This window comes from Elephas maximus, chromosome 5, assembly GCF_024166365.1.
Source record: "Elephas maximus indicus isolate mEleMax1 chromosome 5, mEleMax1 primary haplotype, whole genome shotgun sequence".
Lineage (NCBI taxonomy): Eukaryota > Metazoa > Chordata > Mammalia > Proboscidea > Elephantidae > Elephas > Elephas maximus.
Genome location: NC_064823.1, coordinates 27,557,512 through 27,580,977, shown reverse-complemented (window position 1 = coordinate 27,580,977; position 23,466 = coordinate 27,557,512). Strand labels below are relative to the sequence as shown.

Genomic DNA, 23,466 nt, shown 5'->3' with positions numbered 1-23,466 from the left:
CAAAACAATAATTCCTCGGACCTGTATATTTCTTCCTGCTGCTGCTCTTTCTAAATAAATCAGATACACTCTAACAAATACATCTTTGTAAACAAATAATAATTTTTTAAAAAACCTTTTGCATGATTTAATTAAAAAAATGCAAATATGGCTATTTTGTTCTAGGAGCTAAAGTGTTACTTGACCTATGAAGAACCAGGAAAATTTGACCAAGTCTGAAAGACTGAGGTAAACTCTCAAATGACCCAGATATTCAAATCATGAGACAAAGAGCAGCTATTAGAACTCTGCTCAATGTTGTTGCTGTTGTTGTTAGGTGCCGTTGAGTCGCTTCCGACTCATTGCAACCGTACGCACAACAGAACGAAACACTGCCCGGTCCTGCGCCATCCTTACAATCACTGTTATGCTTGAGCTCACTGTTGCAGCCTCTGTGTCAATTCACTTCATTGACCTTTTCTTTTCCACTGACCCTGTACTCTGCCAAGCATGATGTCCTTCTCCAGGGACTGATCCCTCCTGACAATATGTCCAAAGTATGTAAGACACAGTCCCGCCAGCCTTGCCTCTAAGGAACATTCTGGCCGCACTTCTTCCGAGGCAGATTTGTTCGTTCGTTTGGCAGTCCCTGGTATATTCAATATTCTTCGCCAACACAACAATTCAAAGGCGTCAACTCTTCTTTAGTCTCCCGTATTCATTGTCCAGCTTTCACATGCATATGAAGTGATTGAAAATACCATGGCACGAGTCAGGCGCACCTTAGTCTTCAGGGTTGCATTTTTGCTCTTCAACACTTTGAAGTGGTCCTGTGCAGCAGATTTGCCAATGCATCTTTTGATTTCTTCACTGCTGCTTCCATGGCTGTTGATTGTGGATTCAAGTAAAATGAAATCCTTGGCAACTTCAATCTTTTCTCCGTTTATCATGATGTTGTTCTTTGGTCCAGCTGGGAGGATATTTGTTTTCTTCATGTTGAGGTGTAAACCATACTGAAGGCTGTGGTCTTTGATATTCATTAGTAAGTGCTTCAAGCCCTCCTCACTTTCAGCAAGAAAGGTTGTGTCATCTGCATAACGCAGGTTGTTAATGAGTCTTCCTCCAATCCCGATGCCCTGTTCTTCTTCATATAGTCCAGCTTCTCGGATTATTTGTTCAGCATACAGATTAAACAGCTATGGTGAAAGAATACAACCCTGACGGCCACCTTTCCTAACTTTAAACCAATCGGTGTCCCCTCGTTCTGTCTGAACGACTGCCTCTTGATCTATGTAAAGGTTCCTCATGAGCAGAATTAAGTATGCTGGAATTCCCATTCTTCGCAGTGTTATCCATAGTTTGTTATGATCCACACAGTCGAATGCCTGTGCATAGTCAAGAAAACACAGGTAAACATCCTTCTGGTATTCTCTGATTTCAGCCAGGATCCATCTGACATCAGCAATGATATTCCTGGTTGCACGTCCTCTTCTGAAACCGGCCTGAATTTCTGGCAGTTCCCTATCGATACACTGTTACAGCCGTTTTTGAATGATCTTCAGCAAAATTTTGCTTGCGTGTGATATTAATGATATTGTTCTATAATTTCCACATTTAGTTGGATCACCTTTCTTGGGAATAGGCATAAATATGGATCTCCTCCAGTCAGTTGGCCAGGAAGCTGTCTTCCATATTTCTTGGCATAGACGAGTGAGCACCTCCAGTGCTGCATCTGTTTGTTCAAACATCTCAGTTGATATTCCATCAATTCCTGGAGCCTTCTTTTTCACCAATGCCTTCAGAGTAGCTTGGACTTCTTCCTTCAGTACCATTGGTTCTTGAGCATATGCCACCTCTTGAAATGGTTGAATATCGACTAATTCTTTTTGGTAGAATGACCCTGTGTATGCCTTCCATCTTCTTTTGATGCTTCTGGCATCGTTTAATATTTTCCCCATGGAATCCTTCACTATTTCAACTTGAGGCTTGAATTTTTTCTTCAGTTCTTTCACCTTGAGAAACCGTGAGTGTGTTCTTCCCTTTTTGGTTTTCCATCTCCAGCTCTTTGCACATGTCAGTATAATACTTTACTTTGTCTTCTTGAGAGGCCCTTTGAAATCTCCTGTTCAGTTCTTTTACTTCATCAAATCTTCCTTTTGCTTTAGCTGCTTGACACTCAAGAGCAAGTTTCAGGGTCTCCTCTGACATCCATCTTGACCTTTTCCTGTCTTTTCAGTGACCTCTTGTTTTCTTCATGGATGGATGTCCTTGATGTCATTCCACAACTCATCTGGTCTTTGGTCACTAGTGCTCAATGCATCAAATCTATTCTTGAGATGGTCTCTAAATTCAGGTGGGATATACTCAAGGTCATATTTTGGCTCTCGTGAACTTGCTCTGATTTTCTTCAGTTTCAGCTTAAACTTGCTTACGCGCAATTGACGGTCTGTTGCGCAGTCAGCTCCTGGCCTTGTTCTGACTGATGATATTGAGCTTTTCCATCGTCTCTTTCCACAGGTTCCCAATGATACAAAGGAAAATATGTTCATATCAAATAAAAATATACGCAATCTCAGCATAGAAATAGAAAACATTTTAAAATGAAAAATTTACCTGAAACATACATGAAAGAAAGAATTTATTGGATGTGCTAAACAGCATAATATTGATGACAAATGAAAGAGTCAGTGAATTTGAAAATAGATCGATAATAATGATTCCAACTGAGGAAGAAAAAAGAATAAAAGTAAATAACTAAAAGAGTGTGAGGGACCTGTGGACAATATCAAAATGTGTAATATACTTTTCTCAGAGGGAGAAGAGAGAAAATGGGGAAGAAAAAATGTTTGAAGTAATGATGGCTAAAATTTTCCTAAACTTGGTGTAAGACATAAATTTACAGGTTGGAGCAGCTCAGTAAACCCTAAACAGAATAAATTAAAAGAAAAACATGCTTTGGCACATAATAGTCAAATGGCTGAAAACTAAAAACGTAGAGAAAAATCTTGAAAGCAGCCAAAGAAAAACGATAAATCACATACAGAGGATCAATGATTTGTATGATCAGAGACTACTCATCAGAAAGCATGGAGACCAAAAGACAGTGGAATAGCTTTAAAGAGCTATAAGGAAAAAACAGCCTTGCAAACAAAATTCTGTGTGGGGGAAAACACCTTCATGAGTGAAAGGGAAATAAAGACATTTTCAGATAAAAGAAAACTAAGAAAATTTGTTGGCATCAGCTGTGTAGTATAGAAAAATGCTAAGGAAACTCTCATAAGAATGAAAGTCAGAGGAGAACTCTAATCTCTGGTGAATGTAGAAAATGAATGTAGCACACTGCAGATATTAGTTTTAAGTTTTTCTTTTTAATTCCAATGTGATTTTCCATGAAAATTCTAAACAGAACCAATTAAAAACAAAGCAGGCAGAGGCCAGCATTTGCTTCGCTACAGGAGAACTCTCTAGTCTCTCCTTCGTGCAGTGACGTCAGGCACTTGGGAATAGGTTAAGGCATCCACATGCCTTTTGCTGTTGAACAGGAAAAACTGTTTCGAACTACCTCCTTTTCTCACCTACAAATTCTGTTTTGTGGGATCTACAGTTGCTGTAAAGTACGACAGGCCACAATGTCACAAAAATATTCAGAACATGACGTATCCATCTTATTCATCAGTGTGAGCATCTTGCCTACTGCACTGCAATCGCAGAAATCAAATGATACACAATAACTGGGGCTAAATGCTTTTCCTCTATTTGCATAAACAAAAGAGGTACAAATATACTGATCCCTTAGACAGTCGCACATTCCAGTTCAATTCAATCCCTGACAATCCTCAGAATGAAGAATATTTCAAAACTATTCTGCATTTGACATAACTAAATGCAATATCTGACCTTAGAAAGGGAAATGGCTCTAGAGAATCATGCACACGCTACATCTATGTCTCACCTGACAAGAGTGAACCTGTATGGCAGTAAAGTAACAGAGTATTCTTACTCTTAGGGAATATATAAATATTTAAGAATAAAGGGCCATTTCCAAATAAAATGTTAAAAAAAAAAAAAAAAAAAACCTGCAGAAACAACCAAAACCAATCTGTATGTATGTAACAATTGGAAAGACAGTGCTCAAATCTGATAGGAAATACCTGCTTGTGGAAATCACTTCGTTAACACAAGTCACTCTGGTTGCTATTAGACAAATCCAGAGAAACATGAAGGACGTTTAACATGCAAAATTCTTTCAAAGCTAAACAGTGGAAGTAACATGGATTCCTTTTGCTTCATATTGCCTAGCACTTGTTTGCCTTTTACAAAGACATATGCTTTTCCACATGGTACTGTCTCCATGCCTTCTCTCTCTCTCCTTCTGCCTAAGTCAGAGACAAGGAATTTAATTTAGGGGCTTAAAGACACTTACACAGGCACAGTTCTCGATGTCCTCAGTAAAGATTTTCAGGGGAATGCTCTTCGGGTGGTCTTTCTCTTTGGCTAGATCGATGTACCTAGACGAATTCAATAATAAGCCAAAAGAGTATTAGTTTAGCCAATAGCTTATTTGAAAATCAACCTATGTTGCTAATATTTTCAATATACTGTATGCCATTTTAAAAGCAGGTGGGTAGACTCAGCAAGATCAAAGGATGGATTAGAAGAAAACATACAAAACTATTTCAGGAAAATAAGACCTGGCCTAGAAAATAAAGGGGTCCCTGTCATGTGAGATTTGAGCAGCAGATTAGGTCCTAAAAGCTTTCCTGTCTGCACTGGGGGGCCCAGCACCTTCCTAGGTTCAAGGGTACGCAGCAACAGTGGTTTGTGAATTTCTCACGACAGTAACCTGTATTCATGGAGATTTAATACATGTTTTGGGAGTAAAGTTAGCCCCAACGTCTAAGTTGGAGAGAAGGGAAACAGGAGACTGGTAACCAGAACTGCCTCCAAAATAAGTGAAACATGCATGTGAATAAGAGCACATTATTTATAGTAGTCCCAGTGCCTCAAAATAAGTGAAACATGCATGTAAATAAGAGCACATTATTTATAGTAGTAGCCAACGTAAATCTAAATAAATTACTTGAGGACAGTACAACAATTTCTGCAAGGAGGGACGAATAATTGGGGGCACTTCTTTTGCAGAGACCTGAATTTTTTAATATTTTTTATCACAGATTATATCTTTTATCACAAATACCTTCGAAGGGAAGAGCGCCATTGTTCCTTTTGTTCTGAAGAACTGCATGAATAAAAAAGGAAAAAAAATTAAACTGTATGCAACACTTATACTAACATCGTAATGACTGCCATTCCTGATAAAATATCATCAGCCAGTTGCTACTGTTGTGGATGCCCATGTAAGTGGTGCCCTTCACACATCTGGACCTTGAGTGACCCTGCGCTTTTACTGGCAACGTTACAGCAACGGGAAGTAGATCTGACAGTGGGACAGAAGTTGGTTTGAAATCTAAACACTGGATTGCAACCATATACGCAAGTTATCTGGACATTTAACAGCCGTGACCGTCACTTGTCACCATTGGAAAGGAAGTTAATTATATCTCAGGGCGTTCTTACAACTTAATACCTACCTACCTGTTGTCCTTGAGTGGATTCTGACTGATAAAGACAACGTAAAGTGCTATTCAAATATAAAACCAAAAAATCAAACCCATTGCCATTGAGTCGATTCCGACTCATAACGACCCTACAGAACAGAGTACAACTGCTCCACAGGGTTTCCAAGGAGAGGTTGGTGGATTTCAGCTGCCGACCTTCTGGTTAACAGCCATAGCACGCTATAGCTCTTAACCACTGCCCCCTAGAGCCTTGCTCAAATATTAAGTACGGAACTATTCAGATGAAATCATACTTAAGATATTTGGCATTTGGATGGAACTACCTTGGCCTAGAAACAAGAATATCTCTTTAAAGAAAAAAAAAAAAAACTCAATATTTAATTTATTTATACAGGTAGCAGGATTGTAAAATGTTAAATTATTTCCTAGAAAACTTACCCTTAATTAGAAGGATCCTCTTATCAATATCAATTCACTGACTGCTAAATTACTAATGATTGATATTTTCCCTGCTAAAGTTACTACAGCATCAAATATTCAGACTTAAAGTGGTTTAAACTTCATTTGTACGTAGATTTCTCATTTATCAGATTTTATTTGTGGTAAAAGACACATAACATTTACCATAAATGGCATTTAGTACCTTCACAATGTTATACAGACATCACCACTATCTAGTTTCAGAATATTTTCCTCGCCTCAAAAGAAAACCCCCTACCAATTAAGCAGTCACTTCTCATTCCCCCCTTTACCTAGGCCCTGGCGACCATGAATCTGATTTCTGTCCCTATTTTGGATATTTCACATAAATGTAATCAAAATATATGGTCCTTTCTGTCTGGCTCTTTTCACTTAGCATCATCTTTTAAGGTTCATCCATGTTGTAGCATGGATCAGTACTTCATTCTTTTTTATGCCCTACTAATATCTGGTGTATGGATATTTCACATTTGTTTATCCATTTATCAGTTGATGGAGAGCAGGGTTGTTTCCAAATTTTGGCTATTGTGAACAGTGCTGCTATGCACATTTGTGTGCATTTTTTTTTTTAATATGTTTTCAATTCTTCTGAGTATATACCCAGGAGTGGTTGGGCAATGACTAAGCGTTCTGCTTCTAAATGAAAGGTTGGTGGTTCAAACCCACCCAGCGGCCCCATGGGAAAAAGACATAGCAATCTACTCCCGTAAAGATTACAGCCTAGAAAACTCTCTGAGTCGAAATCAACTTGACAGCACCTAACAACAACATGGTAATTCTTTGTTTAACTTCTCGAAGAGCTACCACATTTTTCCACAGCAGCTGCACGCTTCTACATTCCCACCAGCAATAGCTCTTCCCTCTCCCCAAGTCACCATTTTAGGATCTACTTCATCAGGACAAGGGGTCTTCCACTTGGCCTCCTAGCCTGCATACGCACATGTACACAGCCTCTAATTACTCACACCCATTTGTAGAAGAGTAATAACAGCAAGCACCAGGGCCAGGCACTGTTTTAAATGCCCTATACATATTCATATAGCTTTAGAACCAATAACACTGTATCAACCTATGTAAATTTATTCTGTTCCCTCATCAAAGACTTCATGAATTCCCAATTTAAACTGCTTCCGTTCATCTGTAACATGAAGGAGGTGTTGGATAATAGCAACTGATAACCTTTAGAGAAATCTATTATGGAAAAGAAGACATGCAGAGGATGATAGGAACACATGTTTCTTCCTAATAAGCTCTGAAAATTGTTACGTCAACGGCTGCATTTTACAGTTTAATAGATGAACAATTCAGAAACATTTTAGTTGACTTAAAGATGATGTGTGTGACTGTGAAGGAGTGAGGTGAGGAGAAGTCAGGAAGAAGAGTGTTGAGTGCACTTGATGAACACTCACGCTCTGTGTAAAACAAGTACGGGGCTTGGGGTGCCGTTGTTCAGAAGAGTAGATAGATGTAAGTGTTACCTGGTCACTGTGAATACGGGACTATTGATATTTCCCATTCTAAGCCTAGAAATGTATCTTGGAAAATCAATCTGCACTTTGTGGATCATACCTTTATTTTTCATTGTCACCTTTTGGACTCTAAACCAGGTAATCACAGTGATTTAAGCAACCGAGTAATTGATAATATGATCGATTTTATTTGTATGATTAATGACTACTTCTTTAAGGAATTAATTTGGGAGCATAAAAGCAAATTTTCAAATTTAATTGGACTACTTAATGATACTTTCTTAAGAAAGGTCTATTCCAGTACAGGTAGTCCCCAACTGACAACGTAATCAGGTAACGACCAACTTCACTTAACTGTCCATTTTTTTGTACATGTTATTGTTAGTGATATGCTGTAGGGCGTAATTTGCTGATGTTATCATTCTCAGATGTTCACTTGCAGATGTTCCATTTTATGATTTACTGTTCTATGAGTCAGAATTGACTCGATGGCATTGGGTATTTTTTTTTTTTTCAAAACACTGCCAGATTTATAAAGATACTGATAGTAAAAGGCAATGCTCATGAAAACTTAAAAAAAAAAAATGAGGTATTTGACTTATGCCAGAATCGACTTAGGATGCAGTCATCTCAACAGAACCCTGAATACTCACTCCTCAAAGTAGCTCTTAGAGCTTTTTTATAACCACTTGGTCAAAACCAAAGGGAGTAGCTCTGATAGTTCCCATTGTTTACTTTAAATTTGCACATATTTGAGTAAAAAACTCTGGGAAAATATAAGGCATGTAAGTGAGTCATTGTTTCAAAACACTCAGATTAAAATGTTTTCTTTTTAAAAAATAGAGGAAAAAATTAATTATATTTTTCTCTCCATTCTAGAAAAGCTGACTATGCCCTTCACATAGCTAACCCACACAAATACAGGGCCAAGCTTCGCTTCTTACCTAAAGGTGGCTGTGAAGTTCACAGTGGGCCAGCCCAAAACAAGGGACCTCTTGGCATTGGTGTCATCACAGTCTGTCATCCACATGGTGTTCAGTGGTATTTTGTCTTTAATTTTGAAGGTCTTTCTATACCTAGGAAGATAACCCAACAGAAACTCTGTTAGTTTGTTTCTTAAATGCCAAGGCAGAGCTTTGCTCATGGTAAGAAATCAGTTTTCATGGCGCCAGAGCAAAGCATGCCTTCCTCATCTCTATTATCCTTGGTGCACAGCACAGTCAATGGTCAGATGGGGCTTTCCTAAGTGCTGATGGAAACCTGGCTGAGGAGGGCCCTGAAAATACTTCATTGAAGGAAGCAAGTAACCACAGACTGACTGGTTTATTGTTCTCAGTGCTGACTATTGACTGGGAACCAAAACTTCTAATTTTCTTTTCTTTTCTTACTGTTTTAAGTGAAAGTTTACAAATCAAGTCAGTCTCTCATATAAAAATTTCTATACACCTTGATATGTACTCCTAGTTGCTCTCCTCCTAACAGATAGGACATTCCTCTCCACCCTGTATTCCCCATGTCCATTAAGCCAGCTTCTGTGAAATTCTAATTTTAGAATTGTTGTTGCTGTTAGTTGCCACGACTCATTTCTAACTCATGGCTACTAAATGTGTGCAGAGCAGGACTGTTCCATAGGGCTTTCAAGGCTGTGATCTTTTGGATGCAGTCAGACAGAACGGTCTCCTGAGGGGCCTCTGGGTGGATTCAAACTGGCAACCTTTTGGCTAGCTGTCAAGGGCTTTACCATTTATGTCACCAAATTATTACTTTCTTAGGGAAACATTCATGCATTCATTTTTGATGGTTTGCTTACTTCAAAAAGTATTTGAGAGGTTGAACAAAGATAAAAAGTACATGATTTACGATTTATAAAAATATTCATAAAATACTTTTTTAAGAGAGAGGAAAAAGATATAATCGATTTAAAATGTATTCTCAACTTTAGTTTTTGTAGCCCTTAAAGCATAAGTTATTTCGAATTTCCTCTCTTGAGACATTGTTCATATGATTTTTCCTTAGATTCTGGCTAAAATTGAGAAACTAATAGCCTAAAGACTGAACCAAATTAAAAAAAAATAAAATTCAGACCAGAAGCCAAGAGGCCATATATATATGTGATGAACACATTTCCATTGAACTCTGGAGAGTCAGAAGATGACTGACTTTGTCAGCAGTGACATTGCTTTCTGACAATTTCTGCTTAATCCCCCTTATAACTCTGACATAAAACCACTATGTCCCTTGACTTAATTTGCAAATTTAATGGTCAGGTGGCCCTGAGATTTAAATAGTTACAGCCCTCTGAAGAATGCCGGGGGGACCTGGGCACATCGCTCTGGGACTCCTGACTATTCAGAACTACTTGTGGGGACACTAAAGCTAAAATAAGATCAAAGACACCTCATGTGGAAACATCCCTATGACTCCACTGAGTCAAGGACAAGTTAGAGCTAAAACTCTTCAATGGGATTTATAAAATGAAAAGAATTGTGCAGGAGGTACACCTGAAGGATAATCTAGATTCAGAGCTTAGAGCAACTGAATATAAGTATAATGGAAAAGTGCCTTGTAATATAAGGTGGCTTCTTTGTACATTTTATGTCAATAGTTCTTACTCTAGTTCTGTGTTTTTGAAGATTTTTTATGAAACATTCAATTATCATATAAAATCATTTTTCTGGATAGCAACTCTGAATGTATTATAAAGCTAAAATGCATGGCCATTTGGAAGGCCAAGCACATATCTGCTTGCTTTTACAGATTTTGTATTTTTGAGCACAGGCATCTATGTGTAAAGAGGAAACACTGGTGGCGTAGTGGTTAAGAGCTACGGCTACTAACCAAAAGGTTGGCAGTTGGAATCTACAAGGTGCTCTTTGGAAACTCTATGGGGCAGTTCTACTCTTTCCTATAGGGTCACTATGAGTCAGAATCGACTCGACAGCAATGGGTCTTAAATGTGTAAAGATACCCAAGACACTACATTGCAACTTCCAAATATATTGACCTACAAAGAAGCCATTTCTGTAATTCTCTCCTTAGTTTGATAAAGTTTCAAAATTATCTACTCCACAGTGGAAACCAAACCAAGGAGCCATCTAAGAACCCAGAACAGTTTCAACTCTACTCTAACATTTATTGAGCACTTATCATATGCCAAGCACTAAACATTTTATGAATATTATGCCACTTAATCCTGAAACAACTGCATCAGATAGTCTCTATTACCACGGTTTTAGATGAAGACACTCACAGAGAGGTTAAGTAACTTGCCAAAACAGCAGTGCCGGGATTTGAACCCAGGCAGCCTAAGTCTTGAGACTATGGTTGTAACCATGTGGAATCTGTAAAAGCCCTTGCGTGTGGGCCTCTCTTCAAGCCAAGGCCTGGACACAGAGTCTTTTCCTCTCTGTACTTCTAAAGAGATCACCAATTCCACAGTTATAACTGTAGGCAACTTCTCTCATTCATAATGCATTCTAAGACATTTATATCTTTATCATTGCCTCTGTTCCCGGTTTGTTTGTTTGTTTTTGGTAGTTGGAATTCTCATTAATTTTTTAGTTTATTAAGCATTCCGCTCTATGTCTTACTAGATACAAAACAGATGGGGATTAGGCTTTTACTTAAACCAAAGGAAAGGTTGATTTCAATGGTGAGAGACAAACTACATGCTTATGAATGTTCTATGAAATCCAAAAGAAAGAAAGAACAGTGGCCACAGCACCACAGGGTAAAAGCCTGTGCTTTCAAATAGTTCTGTTTCAAAAGTGCATTCCAGTAAGTACGAACATGGTGACCTGGGGGAAGCCACTAGACGTCTGAGTATAAAGGTATTCTGAAAAACAAGGAAAACAAGCTCATCTCCCAGGGTGGTTGTAAGGGTGAGACAAGATTAGGTATATAAAGTCTTTACCATAATACCTGACACATAATAAGCCCTTGATAAATCCTACCTATTATTATTGTCATTTGGATTAAATATAGCATTTTACAAAATTAATACTTAATTTTGCATGTTTTATCCATGGCAGAGCTTAACTGGGAACCAAGGTAAAGGCAAAAGAAAAGTTTTATTTTTCCATAGTGACTAAACAGCTTCCTGATGAGATTTTCTAAGCTGAATTATTCTTTCACTTTCATGATATTTCATAATGAAAATGGCGATGGGGCAGATAAACAGCTGACCAGGTTAGTCAATTTCCTTCCACCACCACTCCCCCTCCTCGCCTGTATATATTTCTTGAGCAATCACCATGTTCTAAGCTGCGTATAAATTGTATTGGTGTAAAAGTGTACCCAGTTAGCTCTGTCTCCAACATATATTCAAAATTTGTCTGCTTCTCTCTCGTTTTCACTGCCAGTCCCAAGATGCAGCCCTCTTTTTCATTCATCAGGACTACTGCCTCCCCTAACTAGTCTCCCTACCCTCCAATCCATTATCTCTCGACAGCCAGAGCAAAACGCTAAAAATATAAGAGATATGGTCACTCTACTAGAATAAATTTCAAACTCCTCACCAAAGCTTACTGAGGCCGTGTGACCATATCCCTGACTAATTCTCAAGTGTCATAACAGAGGTCACACCCCATGTGTCAGACTCCAGTCATATGGGCTTTCCTTGAGCTCTCCCTAAAAGGGGAGAAGGCGCACCCACTGTAGGGTCTGCCATTCCTTCATGCTAGATGGCTTGCTGCCAAATCTAAGAATGGTAACTGCTTCCCGTCCCATAGGTAGGGATTTAAATGCTGCCACCAGATACCTTTCTGATGACCCCTTTTTTAACACTATCCTATCTTCTTTTTCAAATGGCACCCAACATATCTTCTTCCCAGGAGCACTAATCACAGACTGTATTTCTCTCCTCTGTATTTATTATCTCTCTGTATGTTTCAAGGAAGAGGGACCTTCCTGTCATATTCTTGACTGTATTCTCTCCACGGGCACCATACAAAGCAGGATCTTCATGCATATTTGTTGAGTAAATCAAAGATCAAAACATTTACAAAAGCAAAAAAAAAAAAATCTTTGTATTTGCTTATAGTAAGGGCTATTAAAATGGAATTTGTAAGTGAGAATGAAATTCTAATGATAATCAGAAGAGTGAGTAGAATACACTTACTTGGAATTAGACACAAGCAACAAATCACTGAAGAGGAAGAGGTGTCGCTTCTGCCTTCTCCAGCCTCTTTTGAATTCCACAGGGCCATGAATCAGCAGGGTACGATTGGGGCCCTCAGGTAACGTAGTTCTCTCATTATGCGTGTCCACCTCAGTGGAAGGAGTCTTCCTGCAACACACCGCAAACCACAGAATAGCTAGTCAATGGTCAAACGTACGCTAGAGTTTTATTCCAAAGGTTGAGGATGACACAATTGCTAAAAATTACAATCTCATTCTCCAAAACAGGGCTCCCCAATTCAAGTTTAGGAATCATTGGTTTATAGTTTTTAAAGCTATTGGAAAAGATGAGGTCACTTAAGAAGTTGGTGTAGATGGAGAGCATATTTAAGGAAAGAGCCCCAAGGTATGGCAACTCAGAGAGGTGGGAAAAAGGAGAAATATCAAAGCAGATCATGAACTGTCAGTGAAGAGGAAAACTAAGAGGTCAAGGGTAGATACTATTACAGGAAGTGAGCAAACAGCCATGTCAAATGCTGCAGCAAGGCCAAGGCAGATGGTTACTGACAATTGGATTTAGTAACCTGGAGGTCATTGGTGGCCCTGACAAGAACAATGTTGGTGGAATAATGGGAGGAAAGTTTGTTTGTAGGACTGTGGAAGGCAGAATGCCCCTCTCCCGCAAAGGTGCCCAACACCCTAAATCCGGAACCTATGAATATGTCACATGGAAAAAGAGACTTTGCAAATGTAGTTAAGGTTATGAACTTCAAAATAGGGAGGTTATCCTGAAATATCCTGGTGGGTCCAATCTAATTGCATGAATGCTTAAAAACAGAGAGCTTTTTCCAGCTGGATTTAGAGAGATGGCACAGAAAGAAGTTAGAGAGATTTGAAGTGTGAGTGAGATTCGACCCTCATTGCTGGAATGAACCACATTTGAAACAGGAATGTAGTCAGCCTCTAAGAGCAAAAGCCAGCCCTGGTTGACAGCCAGCAGGAAAAGAGTCACATCAGTATTATCACCTCAAGGGACTGAACTTGACCAAAAACTTGAATGAGTTTGGAAGCAGAGTTTTCACAAGGGCCTGCAGACACCTTGATCAACCTTGTGAGACCCTAAGCAGAGGATCCAGCCAAGTCCACCTGGACTTTTTGACATAGAAAAACTATGAGGTAATAAATTTCTATTGTTTTAAGCCACTTAGTTTGTGGTCATTTGTTACAGCTACAATAAAAAAAATTCATATAGATTTTGGCACCTGTAAGTGGGTGCTGCTGTAACAAATATTTAAAAATGTAGAGGTAGCTTTGGAATTGGCAGTACATGGGAGCTGGGAGAATTTTGAGGAGTATGATAGAAAAAGCCTGGATTCCCTTGAACAGACTGTGATAGAAATATTGATATTAAAAATTCAGCTGGTGAGAGCTCAGAAAGGGTGAGAAGCATTGTAGAGAAAGCCTGTGTCAACTTGGAGAATACCTGAATCATTTATAAACATACTATTGGTGGAAATACGGACTTTAAAGGCACTGCTGGAGAGGTTCTAGAAAGAATTGAGGAACATGTTATTGAAAAGTGGAGGAAGGGAGATTCTCGTTATATACAGGCAGAGAGCTTAACGGAATTGTGCTCTGTAGTTATGTGGAAAGTAGAACTTACAAATGATGAGCTTGGATACTTAGGTGAGGAGATTTCCAAGCAAATTGTTGAAGGTCAGGCCTGGTTTCTTCTCTCTGCTTATAGCAAAGTGTGAGAAAAGAAAGATAAACTGAGAAAACTATTCAACAAAAAAGAACCATAACTTGATGATTTGGGAAATTCTCAGCCTATTCAGATGGCAAAAGATGCTAAAATTAAGAGATTGATTTTAAAAGTGTGGCATAGATAAAAAGCTGAGCATGTGATTGTAAGATCTTTTGCTAAAACGTTAGATCAAAAGATGAGAGTGTTCAGTCATACAAAAGGCCATTTGAAGAGATTAAGGGTATGACTCACAGATCTCTTCTAAGAGGCCTCTAAGAAGCTTCTGGGCATTGTCCATCAGCCATCTCAGCAGAAGCCAAAACCAGAAAAGGAAGTGTCTCAGAAAGATTGGTGGAGTCTAATGAAGTGATTGCCAGTGGCATCCACGGTAGACCCACAAAGTTCTTGAAAACTTTATATTAGCAGAAACAATGTGAGTTTAAAGTGAAAGGGACAGAAAGAGAACAGAATTAAAGAAGGCTTTTAGATCCCCAAATTCCCACTGGCAGAAAGCAGGCTGATAAAGCTGCCCAGCTGCCAACGTCGCTATATTTCATGAAAAAAGAAGAATGACACAGAAAGCAAAATGAAAAGCTGAGGGTTAGAACCAAGTACCCAGAGGTTGGAGCTCAGAGCCACAGAGAACTATCCTTGGTGTATCTTTGGAGATACTCTTTTCAACTTAATAATATAATACATATTATATCTTGCATACGCAATATATGTAAATGGTCACTTAAAAATTTCAGATTACCAAGTTTTTATTTAATATGGCAAATGTCAATAATAGAACATGTAAACTGGAATAAATGTTGTCAATTTACAGGATTACAATGAAACTTAAGGGAGCCCTGGTGGTACAGTGGTGAAGTGATACGGCTGCTAACCAAAAGGCTGGCAGTTTGAATCCACCAAAAGCTCTCTGGAAACCCTATGGGGCAGTTTTACTCTGCCCTGTAGGGTTGCTGTGGGTCGGAATGGATTCAATGGCAATGGGGTTAATGAAACTTAAAGGATCCCTAGTGGTGCAGTGGTTAAACTGATCAACTGTTAACTGAAAGGCTGGTGGTTTGAAACCACCAGCAGCTCTGTAGAAGAAAGATGTTGCAGTCTGTTTCCATAGAGACTTACGGCCTTGGAAGCCTTACGGGTTCACTATGAGTCGGAATTGACTCAACGGCAGTGGGTTTGGTTTGTGATTGAACTTAATATGACGTTTAAGAAATCAAAAGTATTCTTAAACTGTAAAGTTGTCCACAAATATTTGTTACTAGTTAATCTTGATTATAAAAAAGTAACCATTGACATGGTCCTAATGAAAAGTGTCTACTATATTTTTTAAGGAAAAAAAAATCATATTTCCCAAATGTTTTTAAACCAACTTATAGCTTTGAAAAGTCTCGTTCCATTCCATAAGCTACTATTGAATCCACAGAAGTTGCTCTGCTACACTCTGCGGAGAAGACTGTGATGGATGTGATAGCTTTGATTCAAACAGCACTTAGAACTTAGTTAAAAAAAAAAAAAAAGACCATTTCTAACGCAACATAGATAAAATAATATGGATATTCGTGAAGAAGTAATTTCGGTTTAGTTTTATGTTAACATGAAAATTTAGATAATTGAGGATTAACTCCCATCGTTCCTAAATCAATATTTGATTTCTGGGAAAACTGATAAAGAACATGATATAAAACTGGAAATAGTAAAAAAAGTTTCTAAACATGAGACAGTATCAATAAAATGGTCTTAGATATGATTTGGCTGAGTTATGACCAAATAATATCTAAGAGTATCTGACCTTAATAGGTAAAACATCTAGGTTGAACAGACCATAAAAGCTTTCATAAATAGGGAAGACATTTTCATAGACCTACAGAAAAGTCTCTCCCATGGAGCCAAGAAATTGTCTCTCCTGAGAATGTAAAGCCTGTTCTTCTGTGCTCAGTAGCACTAAATCGAATGAACATGATTAGCTTTTCATGAAACCAGTGCTGAAGTTAAGAATTAGTTCATGTATTTCAGAGGAAACAAGACCCAACACATCCTGTGATCCCCAGTCTATTTTGATGATTAAAAATAGTATATTAAAAGACTACCTTGTCCACTTAAACCTTGGAAGACCACGTAGAAGCTTGGGGTGCTTTTGGATTGATGTAAACATCTTTTTTTTTCTTCAACTCCTGGGAGTGAAAACCAGTCCAGTCCTCAGCACTGGGCAGACTGCTTCAAGCAAATCCGTGAGCCTGAGGATTCTGGTGTTGCCACGATCACTTGTTATTATGATTTCAAAGTTCTGAGGTTCAAACTGTAACTGACTAACTGACATATCTTTTCCCCTCGGTCTGAATTTTTTAAAAATTAAACTGTGTTCACATGCTGTTGTAAGAAATATATACAGTTTCCATGTACCTTTTAGTCAGTTTCCGCCAATGGTAATGCGATGGTTAATTTTATGTGTCAGCTTGGGTTAGCTATGGTGTTCAGCTGTTTGGTCAAATGCCAGTCTAGATGTCGCTGTGAAGATATCTTGTAGATGTGATTAACATCTACGATCAGTAGACTTCAAGTAGAGATCCCATTTAATAACGGGAATGGGCCCCATCCAATCAGTTCAAGGCCTTAAGAGCAAAAGCTGAGGTTTCCTGGAGAAAAAGGAATTCTGTCTCAAGGCTGTAACATGGAAATCCTGCCCGAGTTTCTGGCCCACCAGACTGGCCAGATTTCAGAGTGAAGACTATAGTATCAACCCCTTTCTGAGTTTCCAGCCTGCTGGCCTGTCCTAGAGATGTTAGACTTGCCAGTTCCCACAGTCCTGCGAGCCAATTCCTAAAATCAATCTCTCTCTCCCTCGCCTACTGATTTTCTCTGGAGAACCCTGTAATGTCTTCTAATGCTATAGTACAATATCATAACCAGTATATTAGCATCGATATAGTCAAGATAAAGAACATTTCCCTCACCACGAGGATCCCTCATATTGTCCTTTTACATTCACACCAACTTCCTTCCCAACCCACTACCTCTTTAATCCGTAGCAACTACTAAGCTGTTCTCCATTTCTATAATTTGGTCATTTCAAGAATATTATATGAATGGAATCATACAGTATGTGACCTTTTTGGAATGTCTTTTTTCACTCATAATTCTCTGGAGATTCATCCAGGTTGTTGCAGTATCAATAATCCATTCCTTTGTATGACTTAGTGGTGCTCAATGGTATGGGTGCATACCATGCTTCAAGCATTCATTCGCTGAAGGACATCTGGATCGTTTCCGGTATTTGGTTATAACAAATAAAGCTGCTATAAACATTTGTGTACAGATTTTGGTGTGATAAATGCCCAGGTGTGCAATTGCTAGGCCGTACGGTGGCTGCATGTTTCATTTTTTAAGAAACTGTTTAACTATTTCCCAGGGTGGCAATATCATTTCATATTCACCCCCACCCCCAGCAGTATCTGAATAATCCAGCGTCTCCACATCCACAGCAGCATTTGGTGTTATCACTATTTTTATTTTAGCCATTCTGAGAGGTGTGGAGCACTATCTCATTGTGGGTTTACTTTACATTTCTGTAATGCTGAATCTTTTCATGTGTTCATTTCTATCTGTATCTTCTTCAGTTGGATGAAACTTACAATATTCTGGTAAAAACATTTGAAATATAGTGTTCCCTTTCTACTAGTTAATCGACCATTTCACAGATGCTGCACAGATAGGCTAAGTATCTTGAAGCCAAACAGCCATTATGTTAGGAATTCAAATTCAGCTGACTCTGGAGGGCACACAAGTCTCAGGGCAGTGAGGTACCCGAACCTCTTCTCATATGGTGCCTCCTTTCCTTGAGCCCTTGGAGGAGTGGTATTTGATTTTATTAATAAAGTTTGTGGTTTACTTTATAGTCTCCTATAATAGTTATTTGAATACATATCTTTTAAATACCTCAAGAAAAAGTCTATATCTCATTTATCATTTAAATCTCACAGGGTTTGGCATATTGGAGAAATGAAAAACCATTTTATTGAAGTAAATGAGTGAAACAGTTTTTTGCCATGGATGGGGACAAGAAAGGGATGACCGAAAATAGACTCTCTTTCATCTACTTCATTCATTCAAGAAACAGTATCTGAACCTGTACCAGGAAAAGGGCACTTGGTTAGGTCTAGGCAGCAGAGAACAAAAGGGACCCAGACCCCACTCATGAAACCTAGATCTGAATACAGGAGACAGAAATTAAATAATCACATCGATAGCCTTGTATGTAACACCAGACTCTAAAAAATACTGCAAAGAAAAGGTAAAGAGAGAGATAAGAGATTAGAAGTGGGACCCATCACCTGACTTAGATTGTGCAAAGAGGGCAGACAAGGGGGGATTATTCGAAGAACTCATTTGAAATGATCTTTAAAGGATAATTCGAGATTAACTAGATGAAGACACAGAGATAGACACTGAGGTATAGAGAGGTGAAGAAGTAGAGAGAGAGGGAGAGAAGAAGGGAGAGAGAGAGAACAGTGTGTATTGGGAGAGAATATTCCATGCAAAGGGGATAGAACACGTGAGGATTCACAGCCATGAGTTTGCTGGATTGGATACGCTAATAGAAGGCACAGGAAAGTGAGATAAACCTGAAGAGCTAAGTAGGGGACAGGAATGCAGGTTCTTTTAGACCTTGTTAAGGCCTCTTGTCTTAAAACTAAGCTAGCATACAAGTGGCATGTAGACAGTGGCCTCCAGAGACTTCTAAAATATTTTAAAGCGATAGTGCTAGCCCGGGACATGCTGACTGTATTTAGCACCATGGAAGTCTATTAAGCAACACCTTCTGTCCACTCATCAAGCATCGTCAGGATTTAGTTAAGGTAAGAAATGCAGGCAGAATTAACATGCACTTCCCCCGATTTGCAGAATATTCACCAGGTGACTCTTACTCTCTGCCTCTCTTTCAGAGAGGTTAGAGGCCAAGGAACTTCTTTCCTTCTAGAATATGATCCTTGGTAACCAATTCTGGTCTGCATCAAAACAACATGGGGGAGCTTTTTAGGCATCCGCCCACCCGGGTTCTGATCAATCAGGTCTGGAAAATCTGTATTTTAAAACAGCCTTTGCGTGATACTGATGTGTAAGCAGGACTGTGAATGACCATCCTTTGGGTGTACATTGAGAAAGACATGGGGTTCTGACACCATCTCCCCTTGTAGCAAAGAAACAAGGGAAAGGAAGCCTTTTGTTACATTGAGGGGTCTTTCCTTAGTTTGGTAGTTACATGTAAAAGTTACCTTTACAATAGCTGCTTAATTTCTTCCAAAGTACCATTGGTATTTCTTTTAATTTCACAAAAACCGGCAAATAGAATAACAGTGATAGGGTCTGTTTTCATTTAGTTCATTGAACACTGAACTTTTCACCCTAAATATCAAATAGAAGAGAAGGTATGAGGTGACGTCATGGCAATCGTACCAACATTTAAGCACATCGCAAAAGAAAACTTTCTTTTCTTAATTCTATTTTTTCCTTCAATTTTTTATGGTTTGATTAAATGGTTAAATAAGGAAGCAGGTTGTGAAGTGTCAAGTTCTCAAATCAAACCACCTGGGTTTGAATCCCTCCTCATTAGTTACTACCTATGTGACACTAGGCAAACCAGTTACACTTTCAACGCCTCAGTGTTCTCATGTGCAGATGAGATTCATAGGGTTGCTATGAGAATTAAATCAGATAATACTAAAATAAACTTAGCATGGCTTTGACACAGCATTATGGATTGAATTGTATCCCATTAAATATGTGCTGAAATCCTAATCCCTGCCCCTAGGGATATGATCCAGTTCGGACACAGGGTTTTTCCTTTGCTGTATTAATGAGGTCGTATCAGGAGTTAGGATGGATCCTAAACCTAATCACTTCAGAGTTATAAAAAGAGCAGAATACACATAAAGACACGGACAGGGGAAGAGGAAGGCTGACGACAGAGAGAGATCATCTACAAATCCAGGCACGCTGAGGATTGCTGGCAGCTACTTGAGGCTGAAATAGACAAGGAAAGACCTCTCCCTAGAGCCATACCCTGAATTTGGACTTCTAGGCTTCTGAACTGTGAGAAAATCAATTTGTGCTCTTTAAAGCAACCCATTGTGGTATGTCTCTTGTGGTAGCACTAGGTATAAGACACAGTAATCCCTCAATATTTTAGTTATGCTTATATGAAGGAAGACTTTCTATTCAAAAATAGCAAACATTTCCATGAACTAAAAAGAGAAGGGAGAGAAAACAGGTAGTAAAATTGGTTGAGGAACTATAAGTTGCCAGGCTCTTTGCGAGGTAGTTCAAGCACGTCCTCTCATTTCCTTACAGCAGCCTTGTGAGGTAAGCGTCATTACCTCCATTTTTGCAGATGAAAAAACTGAGGCTCATAAAGTTAAGTAACTGAGAGCCATGTACCTAAATAGTGTATTTGTCGGATTATAAGGTCACATAGTGTTTCAACAAAACAGCTCTTGGCACCCTTTCCTTCCTCAGCTGCAGCGACTCTCCTTACATTCCAGGACACATCCCACTGAGACAGGAAGGAGTAAAAGAGGACAACAGAACTGACTTCTGCCCTGAAGTTCATGTTTTCTGGGTATTTTTTGTATGTGCTTATTCTGTCTTTTCTACCTCTGGAATGCTAACTTTTGACTACTTTAATTCATGTTATCTGCAATCTCCTTATAAAAAAAAATTTATAGCTTTGCTAAACTTTGGGATCCCTCTGTTATTTCTTTTTCTTTTTTAAATTTTTTTTTGTTGTGCATTAAGTGAAAGTTTATAATTCAATTCAGACTTTCATACAAAAAGTTACACATATTGTTATATGACCCCTACTTCCTCTCCCTACAATGTGACTGCACACTCCTCCTCTCCACTCAGTATTTCCTGTGTCCATTCAACCTGCTCCTGTCCTCCTCTGCCTTCTCATCTCACCTCCGGACAGAACCTGCCCAAACAGTCTCATGTGTCTACTTGAGCTAAGAAGCACACTCCTCACCAGTATCATTTCGTGTCTTATAGTCCAGTCTAATCTTTGTCTGAAGAGTTGGCGTTGGGAATGGTTTTAGTTTTGGGCTAACAGAGAATCCAGAGGCCGTGACCTCTGGGGTCTCTCCAGTCTCTGTCAGACCATTAAGTCTGGTCTTTTTACTAGGCTTTGAGCTCTGCGTCCCACTTTTCTCCTGCACCATCAGGGATTCTCTGTTGTGTTCCCTGTCAGGGCAGTCATTGCTGGTAGCCGGGCACCATCTAAGTCTTCTGATCTCAGGCTGATGGAGTCTCTGGTTTATGTGGCTGTTTCTTTGCCCTTTTTGTTATTTCTTAACAAGAGTAGTTCTGACTCATTGGCTCTTACGGTGAGCCTTTTTTTTCTTTTTTTAATCTTGACTATGGTTAACTGCTGCCCAGCTGGGTCCAACTTTACCTGGCTACGTAGGAATGAAGTCTACAAAGAGTGATGATAATTACTATTACGAGAATAAAGTATAACACATTAGTGGTTAAAATACAGTGTTGAGGAAACAGGATGACAGTCATTACCCTATTCCTCATGTTCACAGAGAAGAGTAGGCTTCCTTCCATTGTCCTGGAGAGAACACACCTGGAAGAACTTGGAAGTAGAAGTTTTCTCTAAACTGGCCACAATCTTGCATTGAAGTGCCAAGAGCACAAGACGCTAGATACAAGGATATGAGGAAAGCAGAATATTTAAATTGTGTAAGAAGGCAATGTTGCCTTAAATACCATTCTCTCAGACAGTAGGTAATACATATGAGAAGACCCCCACAAGCATGACTACCATCACTACCAACAACAAACACACACACACATATACTAAACATGTAGAAACACAATTAACTTGGACAATTTCTGCTCAGTGAACATGGATTTAAAGGTTGTTGACTCTTTGATATTGGTGCAACTGATTTGTCTTCCACATGAATGAAAGCCAGATGTTCTAAGGTTCCTGCTTATCTTTCTGCACATACTATTTGGCTGACAATGTTGTTGTTGTTTTTTGTTGCTGTCAAATTGATTCTACCTCATGGCAACCCCATGAGTGCAGAGTAGAACTACTCCATAGGGTTTTCAGGAGCAGATCACTAGACCTGTCATCCAAGGCACTTCCGGATGGGTTCAAACCACCAACCTTTCAGCTAGTAGTGTTAAAATAGATTATAACATTCGCTTAATTCTGGGATTGTAATTTTGCTGTGGTAACTTCTATAGTGGAGTTGTGGTTTTTTTGTATGATTTGTTAACCCCTTAGAGAACTGAACTAATGAGAGATTTAGATTAATTTAACTTTGAGGAAGCTAAAGAAGCTACAGAAATTCCTGTGAAAAGACACCCCAGGATACAGCCGTGGCTACAGAAACCCAGGAATCTGAGAGAGACTGGCTGAGACTGAGTCAACTGTATAAAATTGGAAATGAAGTAATTTGGACTTTAGTTTCTATGGGCTTTCATTTCTAAGAGGATTAAGAAGTTTGATAAAGAGAAAAGTCTCAGAGTGTTCATATTTGGTATAGTTTTATGTTGCTACAGTTTTTGCATTCATTACATAAAGTCTGCTGAGCTATTTTGGACAACATGACTGGACACAATTAGTCATAAGAAATCAGATAGGGAATGCATGTTCAGTTTAGGGTGCTGTATGGTGCTCTGTTCTGACTCATGTTTTTAGTCTTTTGTTGGGCAAAAAGTGAAATTCCTACCAGCAGTTTCCAAAAGGACTTAAGTGTGGAAGGAAGCAGGGTTCAGGATAGGAACATAGTAGCCCTTTGAGTATACATGTTTCCCTGCTGAGAGGGACAGCCAATCCTGCCTTCCTTCTGACTTGCTTGTTAAGCCCAATGGGATAGGACATTGTTTTCAAACCTTCCTTCATATACATGCTGCCCTCACATCAGTCTATCACTCATATGATGGCTGACCTAATATTTTTCTTTAAATATTGAGTGTGTATCCTACGGCTGCTAACCAAAGGGTCGGCAGTTTGAATCCGCCAGGCGCTTCTTGGAAACTCTATGGGGCAGATCTACTCTGTCCTATAGGGTCG

General features: G+C 39.0%; 2 protein-coding genes across 2 annotated transcripts in view; both read right to left on the bottom strand.

Annotated features, from left to right (window-relative positions):
* The window catches only part of LOC126077501 (rho GTPase-activating protein 20-like), a 147,851-nt gene extending 130,098 nt beyond the window's left edge, over nt 1-17,753 (bottom strand). Inside the window, exons 1-6 of the mRNA XM_049887045.1 lie at nt 17,606-17,753; nt 12,627-12,822; nt 8,452-8,583; nt 5,177-5,218; nt 4,405-4,487; nt 2,198-2,207 (exon numbers count right to left, since the gene is read on the bottom strand). Of these exons, the coding sequence (XP_049743002.1) occupies nt 2,198-2,207; nt 4,405-4,487; nt 5,177-5,218; nt 8,452-8,583; nt 12,627-12,822; nt 17,606-17,753 (611 nt within the window). The remainder of the gene's footprint in view (nt 1-2,197; nt 2,208-4,404; nt 4,488-5,176; nt 5,219-8,451; nt 8,584-12,626; nt 12,823-17,605) is intronic.
* Nucleotides 1-23,466, bottom strand: part of LOC126076821 (mitotic spindle assembly checkpoint protein MAD2A) — a 118,356-nt gene that overhangs the window by 71,749 nt on the left and 23,141 nt on the right. The gene's annotated exons all lie outside the window — the stretch shown is intronic.